The sequence below is a fragment of the Heterocephalus glaber genome, unplaced genomic scaffold (assembly GCF_053883595.1).
Source record: "Heterocephalus glaber isolate CG9 unplaced genomic scaffold, H.glaber_assembly_v1.0 deba00001564, whole genome shotgun sequence".
Taxonomy (NCBI): Eukaryota; Metazoa; Chordata; class Mammalia; order Rodentia; family Bathyergidae; genus Heterocephalus; species Heterocephalus glaber.
Genome location: NW_028258351.1, coordinates 5,848,264 through 5,869,549, shown reverse-complemented (window position 1 = coordinate 5,869,549; position 21,286 = coordinate 5,848,264). Strand labels below are relative to the sequence as shown.

Below are 21,286 nucleotides of genomic sequence, written 5' to 3'. Positions count from 1 at the left end.
GATGATGGTGATAATGGTGATGTTGGGAACAAGGGTGAGGAGGATGATAATTGTGACAGTGATAATAGCAGTGAAGGCATTAATAACTGGGACAGTGGTAATGATAGTGACATTGGTGATGATGACAATAGTGATGTTGCTGACGATGGCGACTGTGTTCATGATGACAAAAAGGTAATGCCTTGGATCCATCCTTCTAGAACTGAGATGTGATACAGTGAGCTTTGGAGACAGCAGGCCCTCTCCACCTCGCATCTAGGAATTCCCACATCCTCACTCAGGCCTCTGTCCCCTTTGTGACCCTCCAAGCCCTCGGGTCCAGGCTCCAGACTCCCCGCCTTCCCCCATGTGCCCCTCCCTGCAGGTGCCATTCCATGCTGAGCCCATACAGGTCATCTTCCTCCTGCAGCCTCCCACTCCTTCCCTGGCCACCTCCCAGGCTGTCCTTTCCCCTGACATAGCCCTGTCCCAGGCAAGGAGGGTTTGCACACTCCTCAGCTGCTTGTACCCAGCAACCCCTCCTGTCTCTATGCTGTGGCCTCCCCTGTTCAGCACCATTCTATGGTAAACTTTTGAGGATGAGGGGTGAGGTGGACAGAGTCCTGCCTGCTACCACACTCGGTTTTTCCTCGGCTCCTGGGACAGGACCACTGCGACATATAAGAAGGTTACTCGTGGATGACAGCAAGTCCAGCTCTCAGCCTTGGTTTTCCTCACACAGGCATGACATGTTAGTCTCTGGAGCCTATGAGAAGAGTTTCTCTCCATGCAGAGAGGGAGGTCAGTGGCTCCTAAATTTTGCCAAAACCCTGCCAGTCCTCAGTGGGCTGGAGCAGGACTGTGAAGCCACAGGCAGCAGTGCTCTCTTTATGCCACAGGACCAATGCTCCTGTCCCCACTGCCCCCTGCTTAGCCCAGGGAGGAATCCAGGGAATCAGAAGGGAAGAGGAGCCAGAAATAGCATATTAGAGTGAACTGAACACAGACATATGGAGCATCCTCATCCCAGTAATGCCTCCCATCTGTTGTGCCTCGGTTTCCCTTTGCAGAAGGCATATAGCCTAGCAGATATGGAACCCTGTTGGGTGTTCTCACTGTAAAATTAGGCAGGTCCTGGAAATCTCTGACCACCCTGGTCCCCAACCCTCAAGGTCACTTACAGACTCCCCCATGGCTCCTCCCCTGCCGTGGTGTGACTTTGACTGCTACCTCTCGGGAATCAATCACTCCCACCAAAGCCAGGCCTGGCCCCTGACATTCCAATTAAACACTTCACTCTGACCTTGGTTGCATCATCTTGGCTTGGAATAACGTCATCTATCTTCCCCAGTCTGACGCAGCCTGCAGGCCGGGCAGGGGCACTAGCAGCCACCCATCCCTGGAGCCGGCCTTAGTGCCACGGGGACACATTTCAATCATAGGGAGCCGAAGCGCTCTGGGGAAGCAGCGCAGTCAGGCTTCCCGGGACAAGCATCCATCTCTGCAGGAGGAGACAGGCGGCCTTGGCTCCTGCCAAGGGGAGTCCTGTGTTTACCCCGCTGCCTTCCCATTCGTCAGCTGTCACTTGCCAGCCAGAAACTCGAGAACTCGGGTGGAAAATGAAGGGAATGGAGACAAGGGCCACTGGCACTTGGTCAGATGAGGGTGACAGCCCCAAGTGGGGTGAAGGGGACCTTGCCTGGTGGGTGAGGATGCAGCCTTCCATGAGGCAGCCTTGGGACTGCTGGGGGAGACAGCTTTGGCTAGCCATGTCCCAGACTGAGTAGAGAGTCCCATCCTTGGGGACGGCCTGTCTGATGGGGAGACATAGCCCTCTCTTGTGGAGTACCAGAGCTGAGAGACACAGATAACATTCAGCCCCTCCTTGAGCACAGAGACATCTTGACTTCTGCCTCCTGTACCCATACCATGCAGGGCCTGGGGAAGCTGAGCCCCTCCACACAGTGCTTCCTAGAGAAACCCTAGGAACTAACAGGACCTGAGTCCAAATCCAACCACGTGCTTTTATTCCTGTTTGTCCTCAAACCAGTGACTCCCCCTCTTTGAGCTTCTTTCTGTACCTGGAAAATAGGACTTGCCTTGAGGAGAAAGAAAAGCCAAGGAGAGCATCTGGTGCATGGAGCCCTTCGCGAAGGGGGGCAGACTCTAGGTCAGGCCCACTCACAGGAAGAAGCAGGGAGATAGCTTCTCTGGTCCTCAAGAAGAAAAGGGGTAGTAAACAAAGCAACCACTGGGGTCAGGAGTGGGGCCTAACCTGCCACACCCCGCCTTAAGCCCCCAGAAAATGGCACAGGGTCCAGATGTCCAGGAAGGGCACTGGCAATGCCCTGGAGCCCGGACTGGCAATGGCCTGATGATAGAGGGCCGGGCATTCCCACAGCCACACCAGATTTTTTAATTGGCCTCTGTTACCCCAGGGGCAAGAGCAATACTGCCTCGGAAGCCCCCACCTCCCAGGAGCTGCTTCTGAGCTGGCACTGCTTCCCTGGGGTTATTTTTAGTTTGTTTTCCCAGTAATGATTCTTTTGGGTGGATTTCAGGGTTGTAGCTGCACGCGCTCTGGGAGATGGGAGCGGTATCCATACAAAAAAAAAAAAAAGGAAAAAAGGAGAAAAGAAAAAAGAGGGTTGTTATTCATAGTAATTCAACTGAATTTGTAAAGTTATTATTAAGCATTTGTCACCACAAAAGTCCCTTTGATTTGGCTTGCCTTGGAGCTCTTTTCCCTGCCCAATTTTGCTTTCTGCCTTACATGGGAGGTCCAGAGTGTCTCGGGGCCTGTCCAGGACAGAGTAAGACACCCCAGTGACGCTGCAGGGAAAGAAATCAAAGCCTTTGGGGTCTGTGTCTGAGAGGAGAATAAGCAAGCAGGCGCAGAGCACCAGGCAGAAAGCAGTCTGGCTCCAGGGTGTGGGTTCAGAAGCACCCACTAGCCAGGCCCCAGCAACCACCTGAGAGACAAGTGGTAAGAGGTAGAAACAGGGGTCCCATGGGACCAAAGCTGGTGCCTCTTCTCTGTTCTGCCAGCCCAGGACACTTATTGCTTCCCTTGGCCTGAGGAGAGGTGAGGCCTCGAGTGAGGAAACCCTACTGCAGGTGACCATCTTCTGCTGATGGAGTTTCAGTGTGAATGAGAAGCCATAGAACGACCAGCTGCAGAAGGTGTAATGGGACGCACTCTTCGCGGGTGAACTGACTACAGGCTTTTGGAGCCGACAGTCTTGGATGGAATCTCAGCTCAGCCACTTTGTAGCTGTGTAACCTTGAGCAAGTTACTTTGCTTCTCTGAACCTCAGCTTCCTCTTCTCTAAATGGAGATGATATTTCCACGCCACTTCCAATTATAGTGAAGTTTCAAAGGCTGATGGATAGAAAATACCCAGAGTTCAGGAAAGAGGCATCCAAATTACTGCTTCCTTTTCCATTCATTTGATCATTCATCCATCCATCCATCCATTCACTGGCACAGTAAACATTTAGGAAACTACTCCATGAATGGAACTGTGTTCAACATTGTGGAAGATTTAGAGATGAACAAAACACAGTCTTCATCCTGAAGGATTTTATAAGTGAGTAGAGGAAACAAAGACAGCGCTGGGGTGAATTCTAACCATGAGGCGGACAGTGATGAATACCATCTGAGGTAGTGAACCAGGCTTCGCAGAAAAACCTCCACGAAGAGTTGGAGAGGGAGGAACAGGTCTTCCTGCATAGCAAAAGGGCACCCCTCGGCAGAGAAAGTCGCAGCTCACAGAAGGAGAGTGGCTCAAAGGACAAAGGACGGGTGGGCTGGAACGGGGTGTGTTAAGCCCTAAAAGCAAATCCAGGCATCTAGAATCAGTCCCATAGGGAGTGGGGAGACACAGATGGTTTTACAGCAAGAATAAGACATAGGAATCTGCAAATTACATTTGCAAGGTGAAGAGGGAACCTGAAGCAAGAATTCCATCTTAGAGGAGCAGGAAGGAGAAATTGGGTTTTGACTCTAGTTCCAAAATGAGCCTTTGTGTGAAAGGCAGCAAAGTGTCCATTGTTCGTGCATTGCCTGGATGGCCTCTAATGGCTGTCTAGACATACAGTCTGCAGTGAGAGGGCTTCTCTTCAGCAGGCCCGGCCTCCTCCCAGTCCTCACTGTGCCTGATTCCTCCCTCAGCTTTCCCATCAGCCCAGACTGTCCCTGTCCACTCAATGCAGGAATTCTGGGTGATGCCAACCCCAAGACCCAGGCAGAGAGGTACCACAGCTCTGTGGGGTCCCAGGCCCTATTTCAGGAGGGTCTTGGCAGCAAGCCCCAGCCCTTCTTCTTCTTACCCCTGCACTTGGCAGCCAAATGGAGCAAGTTACAGTAATATGAAGTTTACTGCCACTAAGCTACTGCCAGGCTGGGGCAGAAATAGTCTCCCCACCCCACCCCCACTCTGCCTTGGGCAGTGCTTTGTCCTGGAATTAAGGGAGGCATGGGGGTGGGGAGGAAAATGGAAGAGTGGCGTCCAGCCTGTATGGCCAGAGTCCAAATCCTCCCTTGGCTGGGAGCCCGGGGTGGTCCCAGCTTACTGTCCATGTGTGCCAGAAGGAGGAGGGAAGAGGAGAGAGCTAGAGTCAGAGGACATGGGCACAAGGCCGGAAGGACCAGGAGTGTGCTGTCTGAAGGGGAACCAAAGGCGGAGATTCTAGGGAAAAGAAAGCAAAAAGATCTCTAACCACGTAGTTCAGAGGGAACTCATTTTTCAGTCAGGGTGTGTGTGTGTGTGTGTGTGTGTGTGTGTGTGTGTGTGTGTGTGTGTGTGTGTGTGTGTACACATGGACATGTGTTGTATATGCATGACTGGCAAGATGCTTTATAAGCTTCCTAGTGTCTTTGGCTCTTGCATGTGAAGCTCTGCATGAATAAGTGCAGTAACCCCAGTGTGCATGTCATCACAGGCATAGACCTGGCGGGGGGGACTCTGTTCAGGGGACAGTGGCCTGCTGGCCTCTCTAGCCTCCTTCTCTAGCTCCACCCCAGCTCTCAGGGCCCCAGCTAGGAGGACACATCCATAGTACCTGGCACACCCAGCCCTCTTATGGAAAGCAACTCTGCCTAGTCTCCACTCCCTCTTCTTGTCACGTCCCAGGCCTACACTTGTCCCTCCTTCAGTGTAGCTCAGAAATCACCTCCTCCAGGAAGCCTTCCCTGTCCTGCCACTTCCGTGATCTAGGCTGACCAGAAGCCCCTGGCCTCATGTTTTCCTCTGGACAGCACTCATGGCTACCATGCAACACAGCCCCACGGGTCTGCCCTCCTGCCTCTGCCATCTCTGAGAACCTGGTGGGGATGAGGGCAGGGGACAAACTGTGCAGTGGTGACTAGGTGCTCAGGATGCAGAGAGAAACTGAGCAGCAGAAGGTAATGTGCTCAGGTCTTGAGATAGATGAGGTGGTTTAAAGTAGGGCTGCAGAGTGAGTGACAGGATATGAATTTCAGGTGGCCGTATGTTCCAGTGTACTCACTTAAGGCAGCTGTTCCAAGGTAATTATGAACAGCAGCCCTTTCTACTCTCAAAAAAAATCCCAGTTTTGGATGGTAAATTATAGTCACTGTTATGTGCTAAATTATGTCCCCGTAAAATTGATATGTTGAAGTCCCAATATTCAGTAAGTAACTCAGCATGTTAAGCATATTTGAAATAATGTCTTTAAAGAGGTCATTGCATTGAGATGGGGCCAACAGCATGGGACCCTAATCCATTACAACTGGTGTCCTTATGAAAAGAGGAAGAGACACCAGGAATTCATGAGCTCAGAGAAATGACTCTGCGAACACACAGCAGGAGGGCAACCACCTGGCAGCCAAGGAAAGAGGCCTTGGGGAAATCAGCCCTGCTGACACCTTGATCGTGGACTTTCAGCCTCCAGAACTGTGGGAAGTAAACTCTCATTGTTTAAGTCACCCAGTCTGTGGTGGGCTGTTATGGCAGCCTGCCCAGACTAGTCCAGTCACCTTGCCTTACAGGAACTAGAGCCAGGTCTCTACCTGGGAAATCCACAAGCTGGCCTTCCACTGACATTCTCCTTACTTGTGGATAAAGTAGGGTCCTGGAATCTGAGCTGGGAGTTTAACCTGTAGAGGGAGACACAGAGATCCAGCTGTGGGCCAGAGGCTGGTAATGGTTATGACAGCCATGGGTGTACACAGCCATGTAAACTGGACATGGATCTAACCACATATAGGTATGCATCTGGGTGCTGGGGAAGAGGAGGTAAGAGACTGAGTCCCTCAAGAGAGAGCCGCAGGGGAGAACACTACCGTGTGGTCTCAGAGGCTCCCTGCTGCTGGAGACCTGTGCTGGCCTCCTGTGCTGCACCACCTTCCCTAGGTTGAATGGGCCGTTTATGCCCAGAGCCCAGAATCATGTCCAGCAAGAGATGGTAGTGTTGTCATCTACGTAATCCTGAGCCTTTACATATCATGGTAGAAGTGCTTAAGTGGGTTACATAACTGAGCTCTGGAATCACATATATGTTATTCTGAGTTACGGTGCTGCTACTTTCTAGCTGACCCTAAGCAAGAAACCTACCTTGTCTGAGTTTCCATTTTCTCAATCAGAAATGGTGATAATTACAATACCTACTAACAGGGTTGTGGTGAGGATCCCAATAATGTATGCAAAATGCCTAGCACAGTGCCTGGCACAGAAAAATACTCATTAATGTTAGCTATTAGTGTTACTAGGTTCTCAATATGGCTTTGTGGAAGCTCTTGAGCTTCTGCCATCTGGGTCTCATCTGTCTCGTTCAACCTGTGCATTCTAGTACCTCACACTACACTTCACACATAATTAGAGCTCAATAAAAATTCACAGTATTTAATAAAATGACTGAATTAACAGGCCTCAAATTTTTTGTGGCTGTAAAGTGAGAAGGCTAGCTTAGGAAATCTAGAGCCCTCCTGGATTTCCTAGACAGACTAGGAATCTGGGGCGATCCCAGGAATGTCCTCTTCATGACACCTGTCTTCTGCTGCTGGCAGGCTTCCTAAAAACCAGGGACATACTAAAGGGCAGGTGTCCCCTGGGCTGGTCAGGGAGAAAGGGGTGCTTGTTTCTATGTGGGTTCTTGGTGTGCATCCAAGTGTCACTGGGGCCTGATATAGCACTCACTCACTGCCATTCTATTTGGCAGGAGGCTAAGGCTGCTCCAAACATCACCTAGGAGCTGGAAACTGAGACAGCTCCATTGCCAACCCTTTACCCAAAAAGACACACAGCCCCCACCTGGAGAGGAGATAATACCACCTTGAGTTGGTCATGTGCTCACTGGGACAGAAACATGCACACAGGCCAGCTCTTCTCTCCAGCCTTGGCTCTACCTGACATTGCTTCACTGTCCTCCCCTTGCCTAGGACTCAGGGGTGAGGTTAAGGGCAGCCCACTGCGTGGTAGGAAAGGCAGAGGTATACTGGGACTGGAATACTGCGTGGCTGTGTTTTCCGCATGCCAAATGCATTCTCCCTGGTCCCTGGAATGTGTACTGCCAAGGGTTACAGGCCCTGGAGTTGGGGTTGTTTGGGTATTTACTCCTCAGGAGAGCTGTTGGCATCAGGGAGGTGGAAAATCTGGCACTTGGAGGATCAGAGGGTGATCAGACACTGACCCAGCAGGGGGCCCCAGTCCATGAAGGGCAGGTCCACACGGCAGGTACAGGAAGAGCAGGGCAGAAATCACGGTTCCCTTGCCCTTCCTGACACAGGTCTTCTTAAGATGAGCAAAAGCATGCAACACCAGGAGTCATAGCCATCTCTGGGTAGAAGCTCTGTGTTCTGCCTTCTCCTCTAGAGTGGGAATTCATGAGGCAAGGGGTACTTCTCTCTTGCTCACTGTTGGGCCAATAATGCCTGTGATGCTGGAGATACTCAGTGCTGGTATAAAAGGAAGGGAGGAAGGAAGAGAAATGAAGTCAGGGCAGAGAGAAGCCCGTGTCTGAGTCACTGGACGACCTAACCAGAGAAGACCCTGCCAGTTTTCAGAGATGGCCAGGGGAACGGGCTGAAGCCGAGGACCTTCAGGCTCCTGGGCAGCTTTGAAGTACTGTGAAGATGAACATCTTTGGTCAGTATCACTGAAGAAACAACCTTGCTTTCTACCTTCTTTCCGACCAACCTCAGTTTTGGGTCTCTTCCAATGAGGCAAGTGGGCAGGGATAAAAGGACCACTCCCCAATTCCTGCCCCCTTCTAGAGCCCTCCCTGCCTCAGGAGGTTGCTCCTTTCCCCTTCTCCCACACACAGCCTGATTGCTGGTTTGCCTCTCAGTGGGATGGGTAATAAGCCCTTGGGTGACATTAATTGCCACCAGGCATTACAGGCCTAATGAGAATCATCTCTGACTACTCCAGCACCTCCTATCCCCAAGACCTGCAAAAGCCCAGCCAGTTTCCTCAGGCCACACCTCCGGTTCCAGGCAGATGTGGGGTTGGGGAGGGGCGAGAGCAGTCTCCTGGGTCCCAGTGCCAAGCTGAAGCAGGGACACAGCCAGCAGCCAGGGTGGAGGGGGGATCTTAAGAGCGATCCAAGTCCGTTTTCCATAAACAAGATGCCATTTCTCTGGAGGAAAGGGAAACTCACAGTGGCAAGGGGGCTAGGAGGGAGTCAGGCAGACAGGGCCTGAGGGTTGAGCACGGGTCCAGCATCACTCATGGCTACCTGGTCCCACTGTCAATCTGGCTGCATGGGTAAGTGTGGAGGGGTGAGCCTAAAGACCCATGTCCCCTCCCAAGATGGGTTACGTCCAACAGTATTGAAGACTCGTGCTTCCAAGTGTAGAGCTGGGCGCAAACCAGACCTCTGGGAATTGAGGCATGATACCTGATGCTGTAAAATCACCGCCATGGATCCAAAGACTGATAGACAGTTGACTTGTCCGGTCTGATCTGGGTTGTATTGTAAGGGAAGAGGCCTGGTGATGGGAACGAACCGACACCCCAGCCGCCCCCTCTCCCTTGTCAGCAGGTGCCTGGGTGAATGTGCAAGAAGGGCCTTTCACACACACCCCCACCCCCACCCCAAGCAAAGCCTTGCAAAGCAACCTGTAGGCAGGCATCCCGTCCTCTCCGACCCCTCTACGGCTGGCCGGCTGGGTCTGCCCCAGGCTGTGCCTTCCTCTCCTCCGCTCCTCCGTGCACCGCAGGAAGACGCAGAACCAGAGAGCTCCCACACGGCGGGACCTGAGAGGAGCTAGGCGCACCAGCTAGGCTGATTCCCACTCTGGGTCCCTGGAAAGCCCCAAGCAGACTCTGGGGGTGGGGGTGGGGTGCCCCCTACCCGAGCCTCTGGCAGAACGGCTGCAGAACACCTCCGGCGCCGGCGGGGAGCTTGCATCCTTTGAAAGGGAACATCGGAGACTGCAGTGGCATCTACCCGGGAGAAACGCAGCGGCCACAAGCCCCACTGGATCCCAGCGCTAGCTTGCATTAGGAAGGAAAAATAAAACGTAAAACAGAGGAGAACTGAATCGCGAGGTCGGCCCCTGCCCGAGTCTCGTTAAGGAGCCGCGCGCGCCCCCAGGCCGGGAATGCGGAATGGACACGTGGACAGACTAGGGGGAGCTGGAGGCGGGGGGAGTCTCCGTGGCGCGCGAGCCGTGGGCTGCGCGCTCTGGGGCCACGTGACCACGGGGAATCGGGGAGGGGAGGGGGACGAGCGCGCCAAGCTCGGCGCCCGCTCCTGCCCTGGTGGGCGCTGAATCCTGGACCCGAGAGGAAGGCTGCGAACGCGAGTGTGTGTCTCTCTCGAGTCATTTACGGCGGAGCAGCCGGCGCGAGCGCCGAGGAGGCGGCGGCGGCGGCGGCGACTGCTTCGTGCAACTGTGCCCCCCCCCGCCACGCCTCCTCTTCCTTTTTGCTCCTCGATTTTTCTACCCCCACACACGTTCATGGGGAGCCGGCCCCCCTACCGGCATCTCCTCTCCACTCGGCCCGGTAGGCACCAGCTGCAGCCTCCCCAGCCGGGGGCTGCGCAGGTGCTGGGTGCCGTGGCCCCGGGCTGCTCGCCCGCCTCTCGCCACCCGCAGCCCGGACTGGCCCTGCGATCCGCTGGCCCAAACTGACTCCGAGAGAGCAAGAGCAGATGCCTGGCCGCACCCACCGAGCCGGTGGAGGAGCCGGCGTCCAGGGGCAGGGCGGGGGCGCAGGGAGGAGGAGGCGTCGGAGACGCTGAACCCCGGAAAAGTTCAAGGTTTGTGCAGGTCCCCCCAGGGAAGGCGAGGAGTGAGGCTGGGCAGCGTGCCCCCCTGCTGAGAAGGCGAGACCTGAGAGAAGAGAGGGGGGCTCCGGAGCTGTCGCTGGCCGAGCCCCTCGCCGTCCTGCAGCGTTGATGGGTTGGAGGCTGGAGTCCACGCTTCGAGCAGGACGGGCCCGGGTCGGGGCGTAGTAGCTGGATTTCCCGCTCCCTCATTTCTCCAACCCCTGTCTCCATGGGGCAACCGGTTCCCGCCTCGCCACCCTCGCGCCAGCCGCGGAGCTGCTGCCGGGCCAGGCTGCGCGGAGCCGGCCTGTGCTGAGCGCGGGCCCTGATAGAGACGAGGGAGCGCGCTGGAGTCCAAGAGCGAGCTCTTCGAGGGGACAGACATCTGGACGCCCACCTCGAGCTTTCCAACCGGGCGTCGCCTAAGGTGGTGGCGACCCGCCTCTCCCTTCTCAGCACTGCACGGAAACTTTTCCTTCTCCGGATGGATTAAAGTTGCCTGGAATTTCTCTGTCTTTGCGAAAGAAATCATTCATTTGCACCTGACCTGGGATTTTTATGTCGGGGCTGCTGCAGGGCTCTTGGAGAAGGAAAGCTGCGCTCTCTGTGTGGGGTTACCGCCGAAACCACAGAAATTAGGGTTTGAGTTGGAAACCTGCACCCCTGAGCGAGTTCGGATTCGAGCTGGGCCGCGGAGCCAGACGATCCCGCACTTAGCTTTAGGCAGCTCCCGGGACGCCAGCGGCCACTGGGCCTGGGGACCGCACGTGCAGCTCCCCCCTCGCCTCAGAGCTCCTGCAGGGGGCACCAGCCCAGGGAGGTGGAGGCTCCTCCCGCCCGGAGCTGCGCCCCCACCAGCTCTGAGGGTGTAGCCCGCGGCGCCCGGGACGCCCCCTCCCCACGAAGTGTCCCCGAATTGCGCTCCCTGGGCCCCGAAGCTTCTGCCGAGACAGCTGGGCGCCACGGCCACGCCGAGCTGGATGTGACCAAGCCTAGCCTGGAGCCAAATCGTCGACTGTTGCCCCCTCGGACCCCTCCCGCGCCACCTCACCATGGCCCCAGAGATGTCGGGCCGCGGTGGCGCCGCTCTGCTCTGCCTCTCGGCGCTGCTCGCCCACGGTAAGTGTCGCGGCGCAGACTCCGGGGTGAAGATGCGGTGGGCGCCCCTGGAGGGGGCACAGGGAGGACCGCAGAAAAGAGAACCCCCATCCCTACCCCTTCTGGACTCTGCCGCGGGCTCCCAGCTCTCCCTGCGGCTCCGGTTACCCGGGCCCTTGAGCCCTCCAGTGGGAGCTGAGGCTGGAGCCCGCCGAGGGGAACGAGCCGGGCCCCAGAACAGGGTGGGGGGAGGAGGTCGTTCCAATCTTCTGGGGTTGGAAAGAAGGGTCCAAACCCCAGAATGTGGGGGCGTGTCTGCCCACAGAAATCTAGGGAGATCTGCTAGATCGCGCCCGGGACGCCCCACCCGCCGTGTCACTTGCAGCTGGCCTCTGGGCGGGGGGCTGTTGGTATCGCGTCCTCCCGGCCCTGGCACGCAGGCCAGTGCGGGGCCGCGTCGCCCGCTGTCTGGCTTCCTGCGTCGATCCTCGGGAAGGGAAGTGGAATGACAGTGGCCGGGAGCCGCGGCTGCCCGCCCGCCGCCCGCCGCCCGCCGCCCGCCGCCCGCGGTCCTGTGAGCTGCATCTAAATGGCCGGCTTAGCGAGCCCGAGGGCGGGGGTCTGGGCAGCGGGCGCGGGCCGGGCCTCGGGCGGCGCGCGGAGGGAGCGGGCTCCACGCTCTCGCGGTCTGCAATCTGTTGCTTCTGCTCCCCAGCCTCGCCCGGGGCTCAGCGGTAAAGGGGTGGGAGAGGGAGGGGCGCGGGTTGGCGAGAGTTGGCAGTGGGACAGCGATGGTACGGGTGGGGGACAGAAGGTCTCTGAGCAGCACCAACCCCCTCCCCCAGTGGGAACACAGACCAGACGCGAGGAGGCTGCAACGAGCCTTCTGCAAGCTGGAGACGCTCCAGGAGGCAAGGGGCGCCGACCGAGGGGGAGGGCCAGAGCTGCTGGGAAGAGGAGGAAGAAGCTCAGACCTCTGTTCCCTCCCAGAGTGTCAGCAGCAGACCTGGGACACATTTCTCCAATCGATATGGGGTGAGGGGTGCTTCGATGGCCCCACGCTGATGGGTGAGCCGCGGACAGGACATAGAGGGCCTCCGTGGAGAAGGCAATAAGCTCTGCCGTGGTGGAAGACACCTCTATGCGTGGTGCTCAGCTTTTCCCCAGATAGGCCGGTCCCTAGGAGCCTGCCCAAGGTGTCAGGAGAGCTGGAGGTCTCTAACCAGGGTCTAACTCGCCCAGCCAGGAAGCAGGGAGCTCTATCAAGGTTGAAAGAATAAGATAAAGAATGGACTCTAGAATAGTATGGACCTGGGGCTAGGAGGGAGATGGAAGCAAGCTGACCTCCTTCTATGGGTGGGTTGATCTTCCCTGCGGAAGCTGGGGTGACCCCAGCGGAGCTGTTATGCTCAGTTTACCAGAGATGGCTAACCTCAGTTCTTTCAGGGAGCGATGGGCTGGACAGAACCCCAGCAGGGGACAGGGTGGGGGCGCTGGGAGTGCAGCAGGAGCCAGAGATCTCCAGCAGGGTGCAAGCCTGAGAATGGGGGTAAGGGGGCTGTGTGTGCACCCTGGAGCTGCAGGGGCTGGTTTGCCACGAGCTGGGGAGGCAAGGAGAAGAGTGTCCAGCAGGAGGAAGTCAGAGGTCTCAGGCCTGGATCTCAGCGTGGTTGTCACCCCTCTTGCATTTTGCTGCCTGAGTTCTTGGTCCCTAAACCCAGCCATGGCCACTGGGCTGCTCAAACTCTGTCATTAGGTCCCCACTGCCCTGATGATCCCTCAGCCTGACATTAAGGGATCTTGTCCCTTCATCCCCTTCGGAGCCCTGTCTGCTTCCTAAGTCCCAGTTCCAGTGGCCTTTGTGTCCTGCCTACGGCTCCCTGTGTATGTGAGCACTGCCTTTTTTTCCTGAGGCACCAGTGCTTTCTGTGCCAGGTAGTCTTGGGGCACTAGGGCAGAGCCATGGGCTTACACTTCTGTCTGTCCATACAGCCAGTGCCAGCACAGTGCCAGCATGCATGGGCTCCGGGTCCCACTACAAGAAGGTCCTCAAGGAAGTGGGGCTGGAACCTCACTGAGCAGGCAGGCATTCCCGCCCCCCCTTTCTGGCTCCCTTTCCAAGCTCTGCAGAGACCTGAAGTCTTTTTCATCCCATGCCTCACTGTCCTCTTCCTTAGGGAAGGATACCAGCAGATGCTTAAAACTTGGGGACCCCGCCCCCCTCAGTGGGTAAGGCCAGAAAGACAGAAATAGATCCCCCATCGAGAAACAGCACAAAACAAAACTCATGGGCCCTGGACCATCGTCCTCCAGGGCTTTCTGCCACTTCTCTCTCTGTTAGGATAAGGTACAGGGCCTTAATCTCATGTCAGGCCAACTCTTGATGGGTATTCTGGGCTATTCCAAGATGCTGGGAGTGGGGGTCAACTGCAATTTTCCATGCCTGGCAGGCTGCTGAGACCACAGGATTCTGACCACACAGCCAGACGGGAGACCAAGTAGCCTGGGTTTCTCTCTGACTCTGGCGCTGTTGGGCAGGGTGACCTTGGGCTGCCTGCCTCCTATCCCCCAGCTTCACAGGCAGTATGGCCTCTGGCCCATTCTTCCTCCCTTTCTGCCAGAACTGCTGGGCAGAGGCCACATGTGAATAGAGCCCTCTCCCTTTCAGGGCCCCGCTCAGCCTGTAGAGCTGCAGTGTGGTATTGTCTAGGCATCCCCGGCATTGCTCCCAGTCTTGGGGCTCTGTCGAGAACATCTGCAATGGCTGTTGTCTGTCTTTCGGGAGAGTCTCCTCCACTTTCACTTTGAACGGGAGTTGAAGGGAGCAGGGTGGTAGTTGAATCTGTTGGAGAGTTGATTAGGTCGGCTCCCTTACTCAGTAGCTTTTCCTGGCTCCCTACTGTTTGTGGGACCAAGGACACAGTCTTTGCCCTGGCATCTAAGGTCCTTTACAATTTTGTCCTAATCTGCATTTTCCCATCCACAGTACTTCCCTCTATACATCCTCTATGTGCCACTTGAGTCACCCCTCTTCTTACTCTCCTGCCTTTTTGCTTTGACACATGCCAGCCCCTCCATCTGTAACACATCCCCCTCCAGAAATCCTTGCCCAGCCCTTTAAGCTGGTCTCAATCCTCACCACCTCCATGGAGTCTTCCTAGCTTCTACCCGGCTCTCTAGTGGGCCTTCCACCCCCACACAAGGACTTGAACACTCTCCGGTGCTACCTTCCAGGCACAGCTCCCAGGCTGGCATGCTCACGTGGGCAGGGCGTGGGCAGGCATGCTTGCCTGTGCCACCCTCCAGATCTGCTCAGACTTGCTTTTAGGGCAAGAGCCATGTCTGCTGTTCTTGCCTCATTCTTCAGTGCTTCACCCATATAGGTCTCAGCAGGAATGGATGGGGCAATGGGGAGAGCCCTGGGTTGTGGGGCCCGGAGGGATGGGAGGAGACAGGCAGAGGCACCAGAAGAGAGCAAGAGGGAGGAGCAGAGCCGTGCCACGCCCCTTGAGTGGCTCATGCAAGACACATGGTCTCAGTTGACATGTTAAGACACGGTTGCCCAGCATATGAATGTAGTGTCCCACGATGCTCTGAGTGCATGATCTCCAGCCTGTCCCCCAGAATTTCTCCTTCATACTGTGTCCATCCTCCCCACCCCACTGAGGAGCCCAGCCTGGGCCCCTTTGTAAACGCAGGGAACCAGGTATGCACCCGGCCTCGGTACCTTTGCTGCCGGGACTGTGCCTGTCTTCCTCCTCCCACATCATCTTCTGTCTGGCCACATGCAGCCGTATGCCACCACACAGCTTTGTTAATGTTTAAGACCAGTAGGTGGGGATGTGTTATAAACTTGGTGGTAGGAAATGAGCTTTATTGGAGTCCATTCTGACGATGGCTAGGTGCTGGGCAGCGGGAGGCGAGGCACTGTCTGGAACCTGTAGGGTGTGAGTACAGTGCTGCCACAGAAACTGAGGCCCTGCAAGGTACCACCTCCCGCTGCCAGGGCCTGGCCTTTTTCCCTGGAGGGTCTCACTTTGTGGCCCTATATGTCACAATGTCCACAACACTACAAAAGATCACAAAACCACCCAATGTAAGCTTTGTGTGGATGAGGAAGTGGACAGACAGAGGAAGGGACTGGCCAAGGTCAGTCTGAAGGTTAGTTCTGGAATCAGGACTAGCCCCAGAACCTAGGGTTGTTCCTGGAGTGGCAGCCTGCCCAGGGTCACTAGGCAGGTTCTACCTCCACCACCCCTCTGACTGCGCCTCCTGCAGAGATCCTTCTAGCCTTGGGTTAGCCCCTGGTCTTAGCAGTCTAGATAACCAACCAGTAGTAGGCTTGTTAATACACTACAAAGCACTACAAAAGAAATACTGGCAGACAGCTCCAGGCCTCATTTCCAGCGTCTTGTCAAGAGCTCCAAGCTCATTTGCTAGGAGAGGCAAGGCCACAGATTTGTGACATCCGAAGCAGTTTGGAATCACAGCCCTCAGAATGCAGGACATCTGGGTTCAAACCCCAGTTTGCTGCATACCCCCAGGAATTTCACCTCCTCCCTGGCCTTGTGTTCCTCCTCTGTCAGAGGAAAGGGGATGTGCTGTCCCAGCTCCATCCACCTCTGTGATGGTGATGGAGAAGCCTCTTCCTTCCTTCACTGCTGCCTTGCTCCCCTCCCCCAGCCTCAGTAGATGCTAACAAGTGGATCTGTTCTCCTCCCCATCCCTTCCCCGGAGTCTTCCTTACCCCTTCCCTGCTTGTGCTCACACAGAATTTTAATAAGAAATTAATGAACCAGTGTGTGCATGTATTTTTTTTAAGAAAAATAAATGTCTTTTCCTATTTTCCTTCTCTGTCTTTTTAAACGCAAAGAAAAGTGGGCCTCTTTATTATCAATTCAGCTGGCTCTGCCATCTCCAGCGGTCCCCAAGGGTGGGACAAGGATCATGGGGCACCCAGACTTGTCTGGCCACGCACCAGCCCCTGGAGGACAGATGGGCTGCCTGGGGGAGGCCAGTGTAGTGACAAGGACAAGTCCCTGAGAGCTGTCCCGGCACCCTCAGGCTGAGACCCTAGAAGTCGTTACCTCTTTTCCACTGTCTTTTTGGGCCTTTTCAGCTCCTGCTGCCTCCCTGCCACCCCTCACCACCCACACCTTCACCCCTGGCCCTGCTGGCTGGAAGACAACCCAGCAGGATGAAATGGAAAATGGAGCAATTACCTAGATAATTCAGTGCTGGCTGCACGAATGAATGAATGCAAGAATGAATAATTCAGTGCAAAAAAAGGATAGGAAAGATAATTGAAGAAAATCTCTTTTTGCCTAAATTATCAAGATAATTATTTGCCTTTGGAAAGTTCTCCTCTTTATCAAGCTTGTGTCCTTCCTGCTGCATTCTCATCCACACCATTTTTAGCCTATGAAGACGGGCATCTGGTTACTACTCTCTTCACTTGAATGACTTTATGTGTTCCGTTCAAACTGGGCCAGAAGGCAGAATGTGAGCTTGCTGGTGAACTTTTTCAGCTTGACTCTGTTTCCCTGGGCCCATGTCTCATGATCCTGCTTAGGACTGATGTGACCAAGCTCATCAAGATGGATAGATGGATGGCTGCCCCCCCCCCCGCCGCCCCCGTACCAGGCATTGAGCTCAGGACCTTGCGCTTCCCAGGCAGGCACAGCACCACTGAGCTAAATCCCCAGCAGCTGCCTTTTAAAATGGTCTAGGTTCTCAGAGGCATCCCCTAAGAATCCCACGCCTGAAGGACACTGTCCACACAGGGCAGGCCCCTGGCCCAGAGAGAGAACAGGTATCCGCAACACCTCGGCCCTTAACATTAAGCCCTCCCCAAGGATCCAGCCCTAGAGGTGTCCTTTAAACAGTCCCTCTGAAGCCTCTGTTTTTCTAAAGGAGGAGGAGGAGGAAGCGAACTGGTTCCTGCCCTCAGAAGCACCCAGTATGACTGAGTCGAATCTTCAGAGAGGCCCCAATCTGATAAGAGAGGCACAGCTCCACTATCTCCGATGGCCTGTGTCCCCTTGCATGGGTGGGTCTGACTGTGATGTAGATGACCACCTCAGTGTGGTCATTGCCACATTGTGGTCATTGCCAGGACCCACCTGGCAGCCCTTCTGCCCCCAGGGCAGTTGGGGCTGGCTCCAGCCCAGAAGCAAGTGTATTTTTGCCAGCTTGGCTCCCTGAAGCAGCAGACTTGTGGCGACAGGAGAAAGGTGTTGGAGAGAGCTAGGAGTGCAGGTGCCCTGTGCACAGCCACTTGGTCACGGTGGCGCACTGCCACGCTCCAGAGTCCTAACAGCTCTTTGCAGTTAGATCCGTGGTCCCATTTGGTTCTCACAGTGGTGGCCACATGAAGGCAGCATTGTGATCCCCATGTCACAGAAGGCAGAGCTGAGGCCCACCGGAGTCATGGCCATGCTGGCTCTCAGAGTCAGTTGTCCTGACTGCACACAGAGGTCTCATTGCCATACCTCTCTGTCCCTGTGAACAGGGACTAAGTGGAGATGCAGCAGACAGACACAGAGGGGCCCATACACCTGAGCCAGGACTACCCCATCTGGCACCCTCCAGTCTCACCTTGAACCCTCTGCCCTTTGCTCTCCTGGCTTGTTGCAGGCTCTTTTCCACGGCAGAACCTTCATGCATGCTGTTCCCTCTGCTCAGAATACTCTCCCACTCATCAACTAAGCAGCCTTCAAGCTGGAGCACGTCCACCACTGCTTCCATCCTCAGATAAATGAGGACCTGCCATCCCCTCCAACTCATTCACATTTGCCATGTTTTGAATTGTGTATGGCCTGGCTTCCCTTCTGGCTGTGCACTCACAGGGACTGGGGTGGTGGTGACTGTGTCCCGGCCACTGTGCTCCCAGTGCTCCCAGACCTGCCTGCCATAATTTGATGATTGGCCAAATGAAGCAATGCATGAACCCTTGTGCATAGACACCCTTTCACTCAGTGAGTATTCAGTGGGTGCTCACGGTATAGGGGCAGGCACCATTCTAGGTGTTTGGTCACAATCTGGACGTAACAAAACATCCCTGTGCTCACAGAGCCTCTGTTTTGGCAAAGGTCAGTTAATGATACATTTATTAAGTAAATTATATATGTTAGGGAGCAAAAAGAATGCTGAGGGGAAGTGGAAATTCTAAGGGGTGTGGGTGTGTTGAGGAGGGATTACAACATTAAAGAAAGGCTCATTTGACAGAATGTCATCAAGCACAGATTGGAGGAGGAGAGAAACAACCTGGCCCCTTATCTGCACATGGAAGTGACAGCCTCTGGGGGGGCAGAGGGTGCAGCCAGAGTCAGAATCCAGGGGCACAGGCTTGGCCACTCACGGAGCAGAAAGGAGGCCTGGGGCACCTGGAGGGGATGGGAGGGTGCCATTAGCTAGGGGGAGACCATGAACGTCAGGCTGAGTGAAATAGGAGACAGCCCCTTGGAGGCCAAATGCCTGCTGCCATCTCTGCAGGGCATTTAGGATGCTAAGCAACTTTCCATTTCTTTCACCATTTCTAATTTTTTAAACTAAATATATAAAATCTCCCAAGGGACAGTGGGGATCACACGCACATGTCTGGCCTGATTTTATACCACCCTGATTAGAGGGGGTGACAGTCAGGAGGTCTGGGGCCCGGTGCTCAGGGCCTGCAGAGCACCAATTGCTTGGAGTCCCTGAGTTCCCTGCAGCAACTTGCTGCTTTGACCTCTCCACCTGTCCCTGTTTTATGCGTGCAAGTGTCTTAGTTGGTAGCTTCTTCTGCCACCACTGGCCATTGCCCATCGCATGACCACTACAGGCCACATCTCTTGGCCAAGGAGATGGCCTGCCAGAGGGTGACCCTTGGCCCACTCTGTCCCGGCACTCCTGGGGACAGACAGGCTCAGGGGGCCTTTGTCAAATAGGAAGGAACTCGTGAATTGGAAATAGGAAAAAGTGCCATTTTCTCAGCTGCCATCATAGCAGAGAAATGATCTCAATTTTCTGTGGCTGTTCTCGGCAGGAGAAAAAACTGCCAGCAGCCAGCCCATGCATGAGAAGTCTGAAAAACTGGGGACAGGAGGCTGGGCTGAAGGAAGGGGTGGGCTGAGAAGCAGTGGGGCTGACCCAGCTAGGAGGTCTGAGTGCCCATGGGGTCCCTGCCAGGTCACTAGCAGGTCCCTGCCCTTCTCCACCTTCAGCCCCCACTAACTGTACCCATGTGTGTGCCTGAGCAGCAGTTGTATTATCTAGTTATCGTCGTAGTTGCATATTAATGAGCACCTACTATGTGCCACACCATGCTGGCCACTGGGATCATCCCTCTGCAGCCAGCAGTAGACCCTGTTATGTTTCAGCATGGCCTTGATGTTCATAGCTTTCCTTCTCTACCCTCACCTTTTCCCCTGCACTTACCTCTAAAATCAAACTGCCTGGCTTTATCATTTCCGGTGTGACTTGGGGCAAGTTATTTAACCGCTCTGTTTCACTTTCTTCATTTTCAAATGATTACCAGAATACTGCACTTATAGAGCCATTGTCATGATTCAGTGAGTTACATGTCAAATATTTAGAGTCATGCCTAGCATATAGCAAACATGTAAAAACGACAGCTGTCAATCTAGTTGCTGTTAATTTTATTGCATGTGCCAGGCACTGTGTTCAGTGTGAAGATGAAGGAATACGAATGTCTGTCCCATGAGGGGCTTCTGATGCAGTGTCCTAGGGAGATGAGCCGTCTCTGCACAGACTGAGATTAAATTCAGAGTCACAGGCACTAAGGAAGACAGAGTGTTATGGAAGGAGAGAAAGGAATCCTGTAACTGCTGGAGGGATCCTGGAGGCTTCCTGGAGTGTCGCAGCAGGAGACCTTGGCCGGCTTCTAGAGCCTGCTTCTGAAGGCAGCCACTCAGCCTCTCCTGTGTGTCTGATACCCTGAGACAGACAGAAACTCAGGGCAAAATCGATTTCGGGCCTTCTACTGCTCAGAGTCTGGGCTGAGGGGCAGGGGGCAGGCTGCCTATGAAGAGTACGGGACCTGACGCTGAATTCTGGGTGCGTCCTTTACCTGGATGATTTCTTAAGGCCTCTCAGAATTGTGATCTGTGCTCCATGGAGTGCTAGAGACCCACTGAGAGTTATGGAGGAAAAGCATGACATGATCAGAGCAGGATTCTTAGTTACGAAGTCGGGAGCAATTTGCAGATTGTTGCTGCAGCTGATTAGGGAACAGGGGTCATGGAATGCGAAAGGACCACGAGTAGGCATCCAAGGTACTACCACCTGGCAAAGAGCCCAGTTTTAGAGCCAGAGTGTGAGTGCCAGCGCTGCCACTTGCCTGGGTCCTGGCTTCCACCTCTGTAAGGTGGATGGCAGGTGGAAGGTCAGAGACTGTGGCAGGGAGTCTCAGTACGTGGAACTGCCAGTATGATTTTAGCAGCCAGGCATGGAGAGTGGAAGGGACTTGCCTGTCACTCCTAGCCGTTTCTGACCCCCTGGCAGTACAGAAGTGTCTTTACCATCCGGTGTGGGGGCATGGAGAAAATAGCCCTGTAAAAGGGCTCAGAGAGGCAGGACCATCCCCTTGCTCTTTTTAATGCAGGCCCAGCCTCCCTCCTCATTCCACACCCAGCTGTCAGTCAGGACACCAAGGGGACAGATCCCCCCGGGGTCTTGTCATCATGAGTCCAGGAAGGCCTCAGGAGTCAGAGAATAGTGATCACGCTGAATCACACTGGCATCTTCCAGTCCCTGCATCCCCTACCACAGTTGTGAGGCCAGAAGCAGAGGACCTGCCTGACCACCTCTCTGAGCCCCAGTGTCCTCATCTGCAGCAGGGGAGGGACAGTGTCACCTCTCAGGGTGGTCCCCCGTGGAAGCTCCCAGAACAAACCTTGCGCCTGCTGCAGGGGCTCAGTAAACACCAGTGTGTTTCCTCCCTTTCTTGCCTAGAGCAGGCTGCTGCCTG

The 21,286-nt window shown here is 55.0% G+C and overlaps 1 protein-coding gene and 1 long non-coding RNA gene across 3 annotated transcripts in view; one reads left to right on the top strand and one right to left on the bottom strand.

The window, feature by feature from the left end:
• Nucleotides 1–391: 391 nt before the first annotated feature.
• Nucleotides 392–9,705, bottom strand: LOC110346894 (uncharacterized). The gene is made up of 3 exons (XR_002391186.2): nt 8,842–9,705; nt 8,426–8,580; nt 392–8,066 (listed from the first exon to the last, which is right to left on the bottom strand). It is a non-coding gene; the product is annotated as an uncharacterized LOC110346894 (long non-coding RNA).
• Nucleotides 9,706–9,848: 143 nt separating this feature from the next.
• Nucleotides 9,849–21,286, top strand: part of Tmem132e (transmembrane protein 132E) — a 53,689-nt gene continuing 42,251 nt past the window's right edge. Inside the window, exon 1 of one of the 2 annotated variants that reach the window (XM_087191491.1) lies at nt 9,849–11,337. In XM_087191491.1, coding sequence (XP_087047617.1) covers nt 11,271–11,337 — 67 coding nt within the window. In that variant the 5' untranslated portion in view covers nt 9,849–11,270. The remainder of the gene's footprint in view (nt 11,338–21,286) is intronic. The other variant, XM_013067739.3, reaches the window with a different exon arrangement.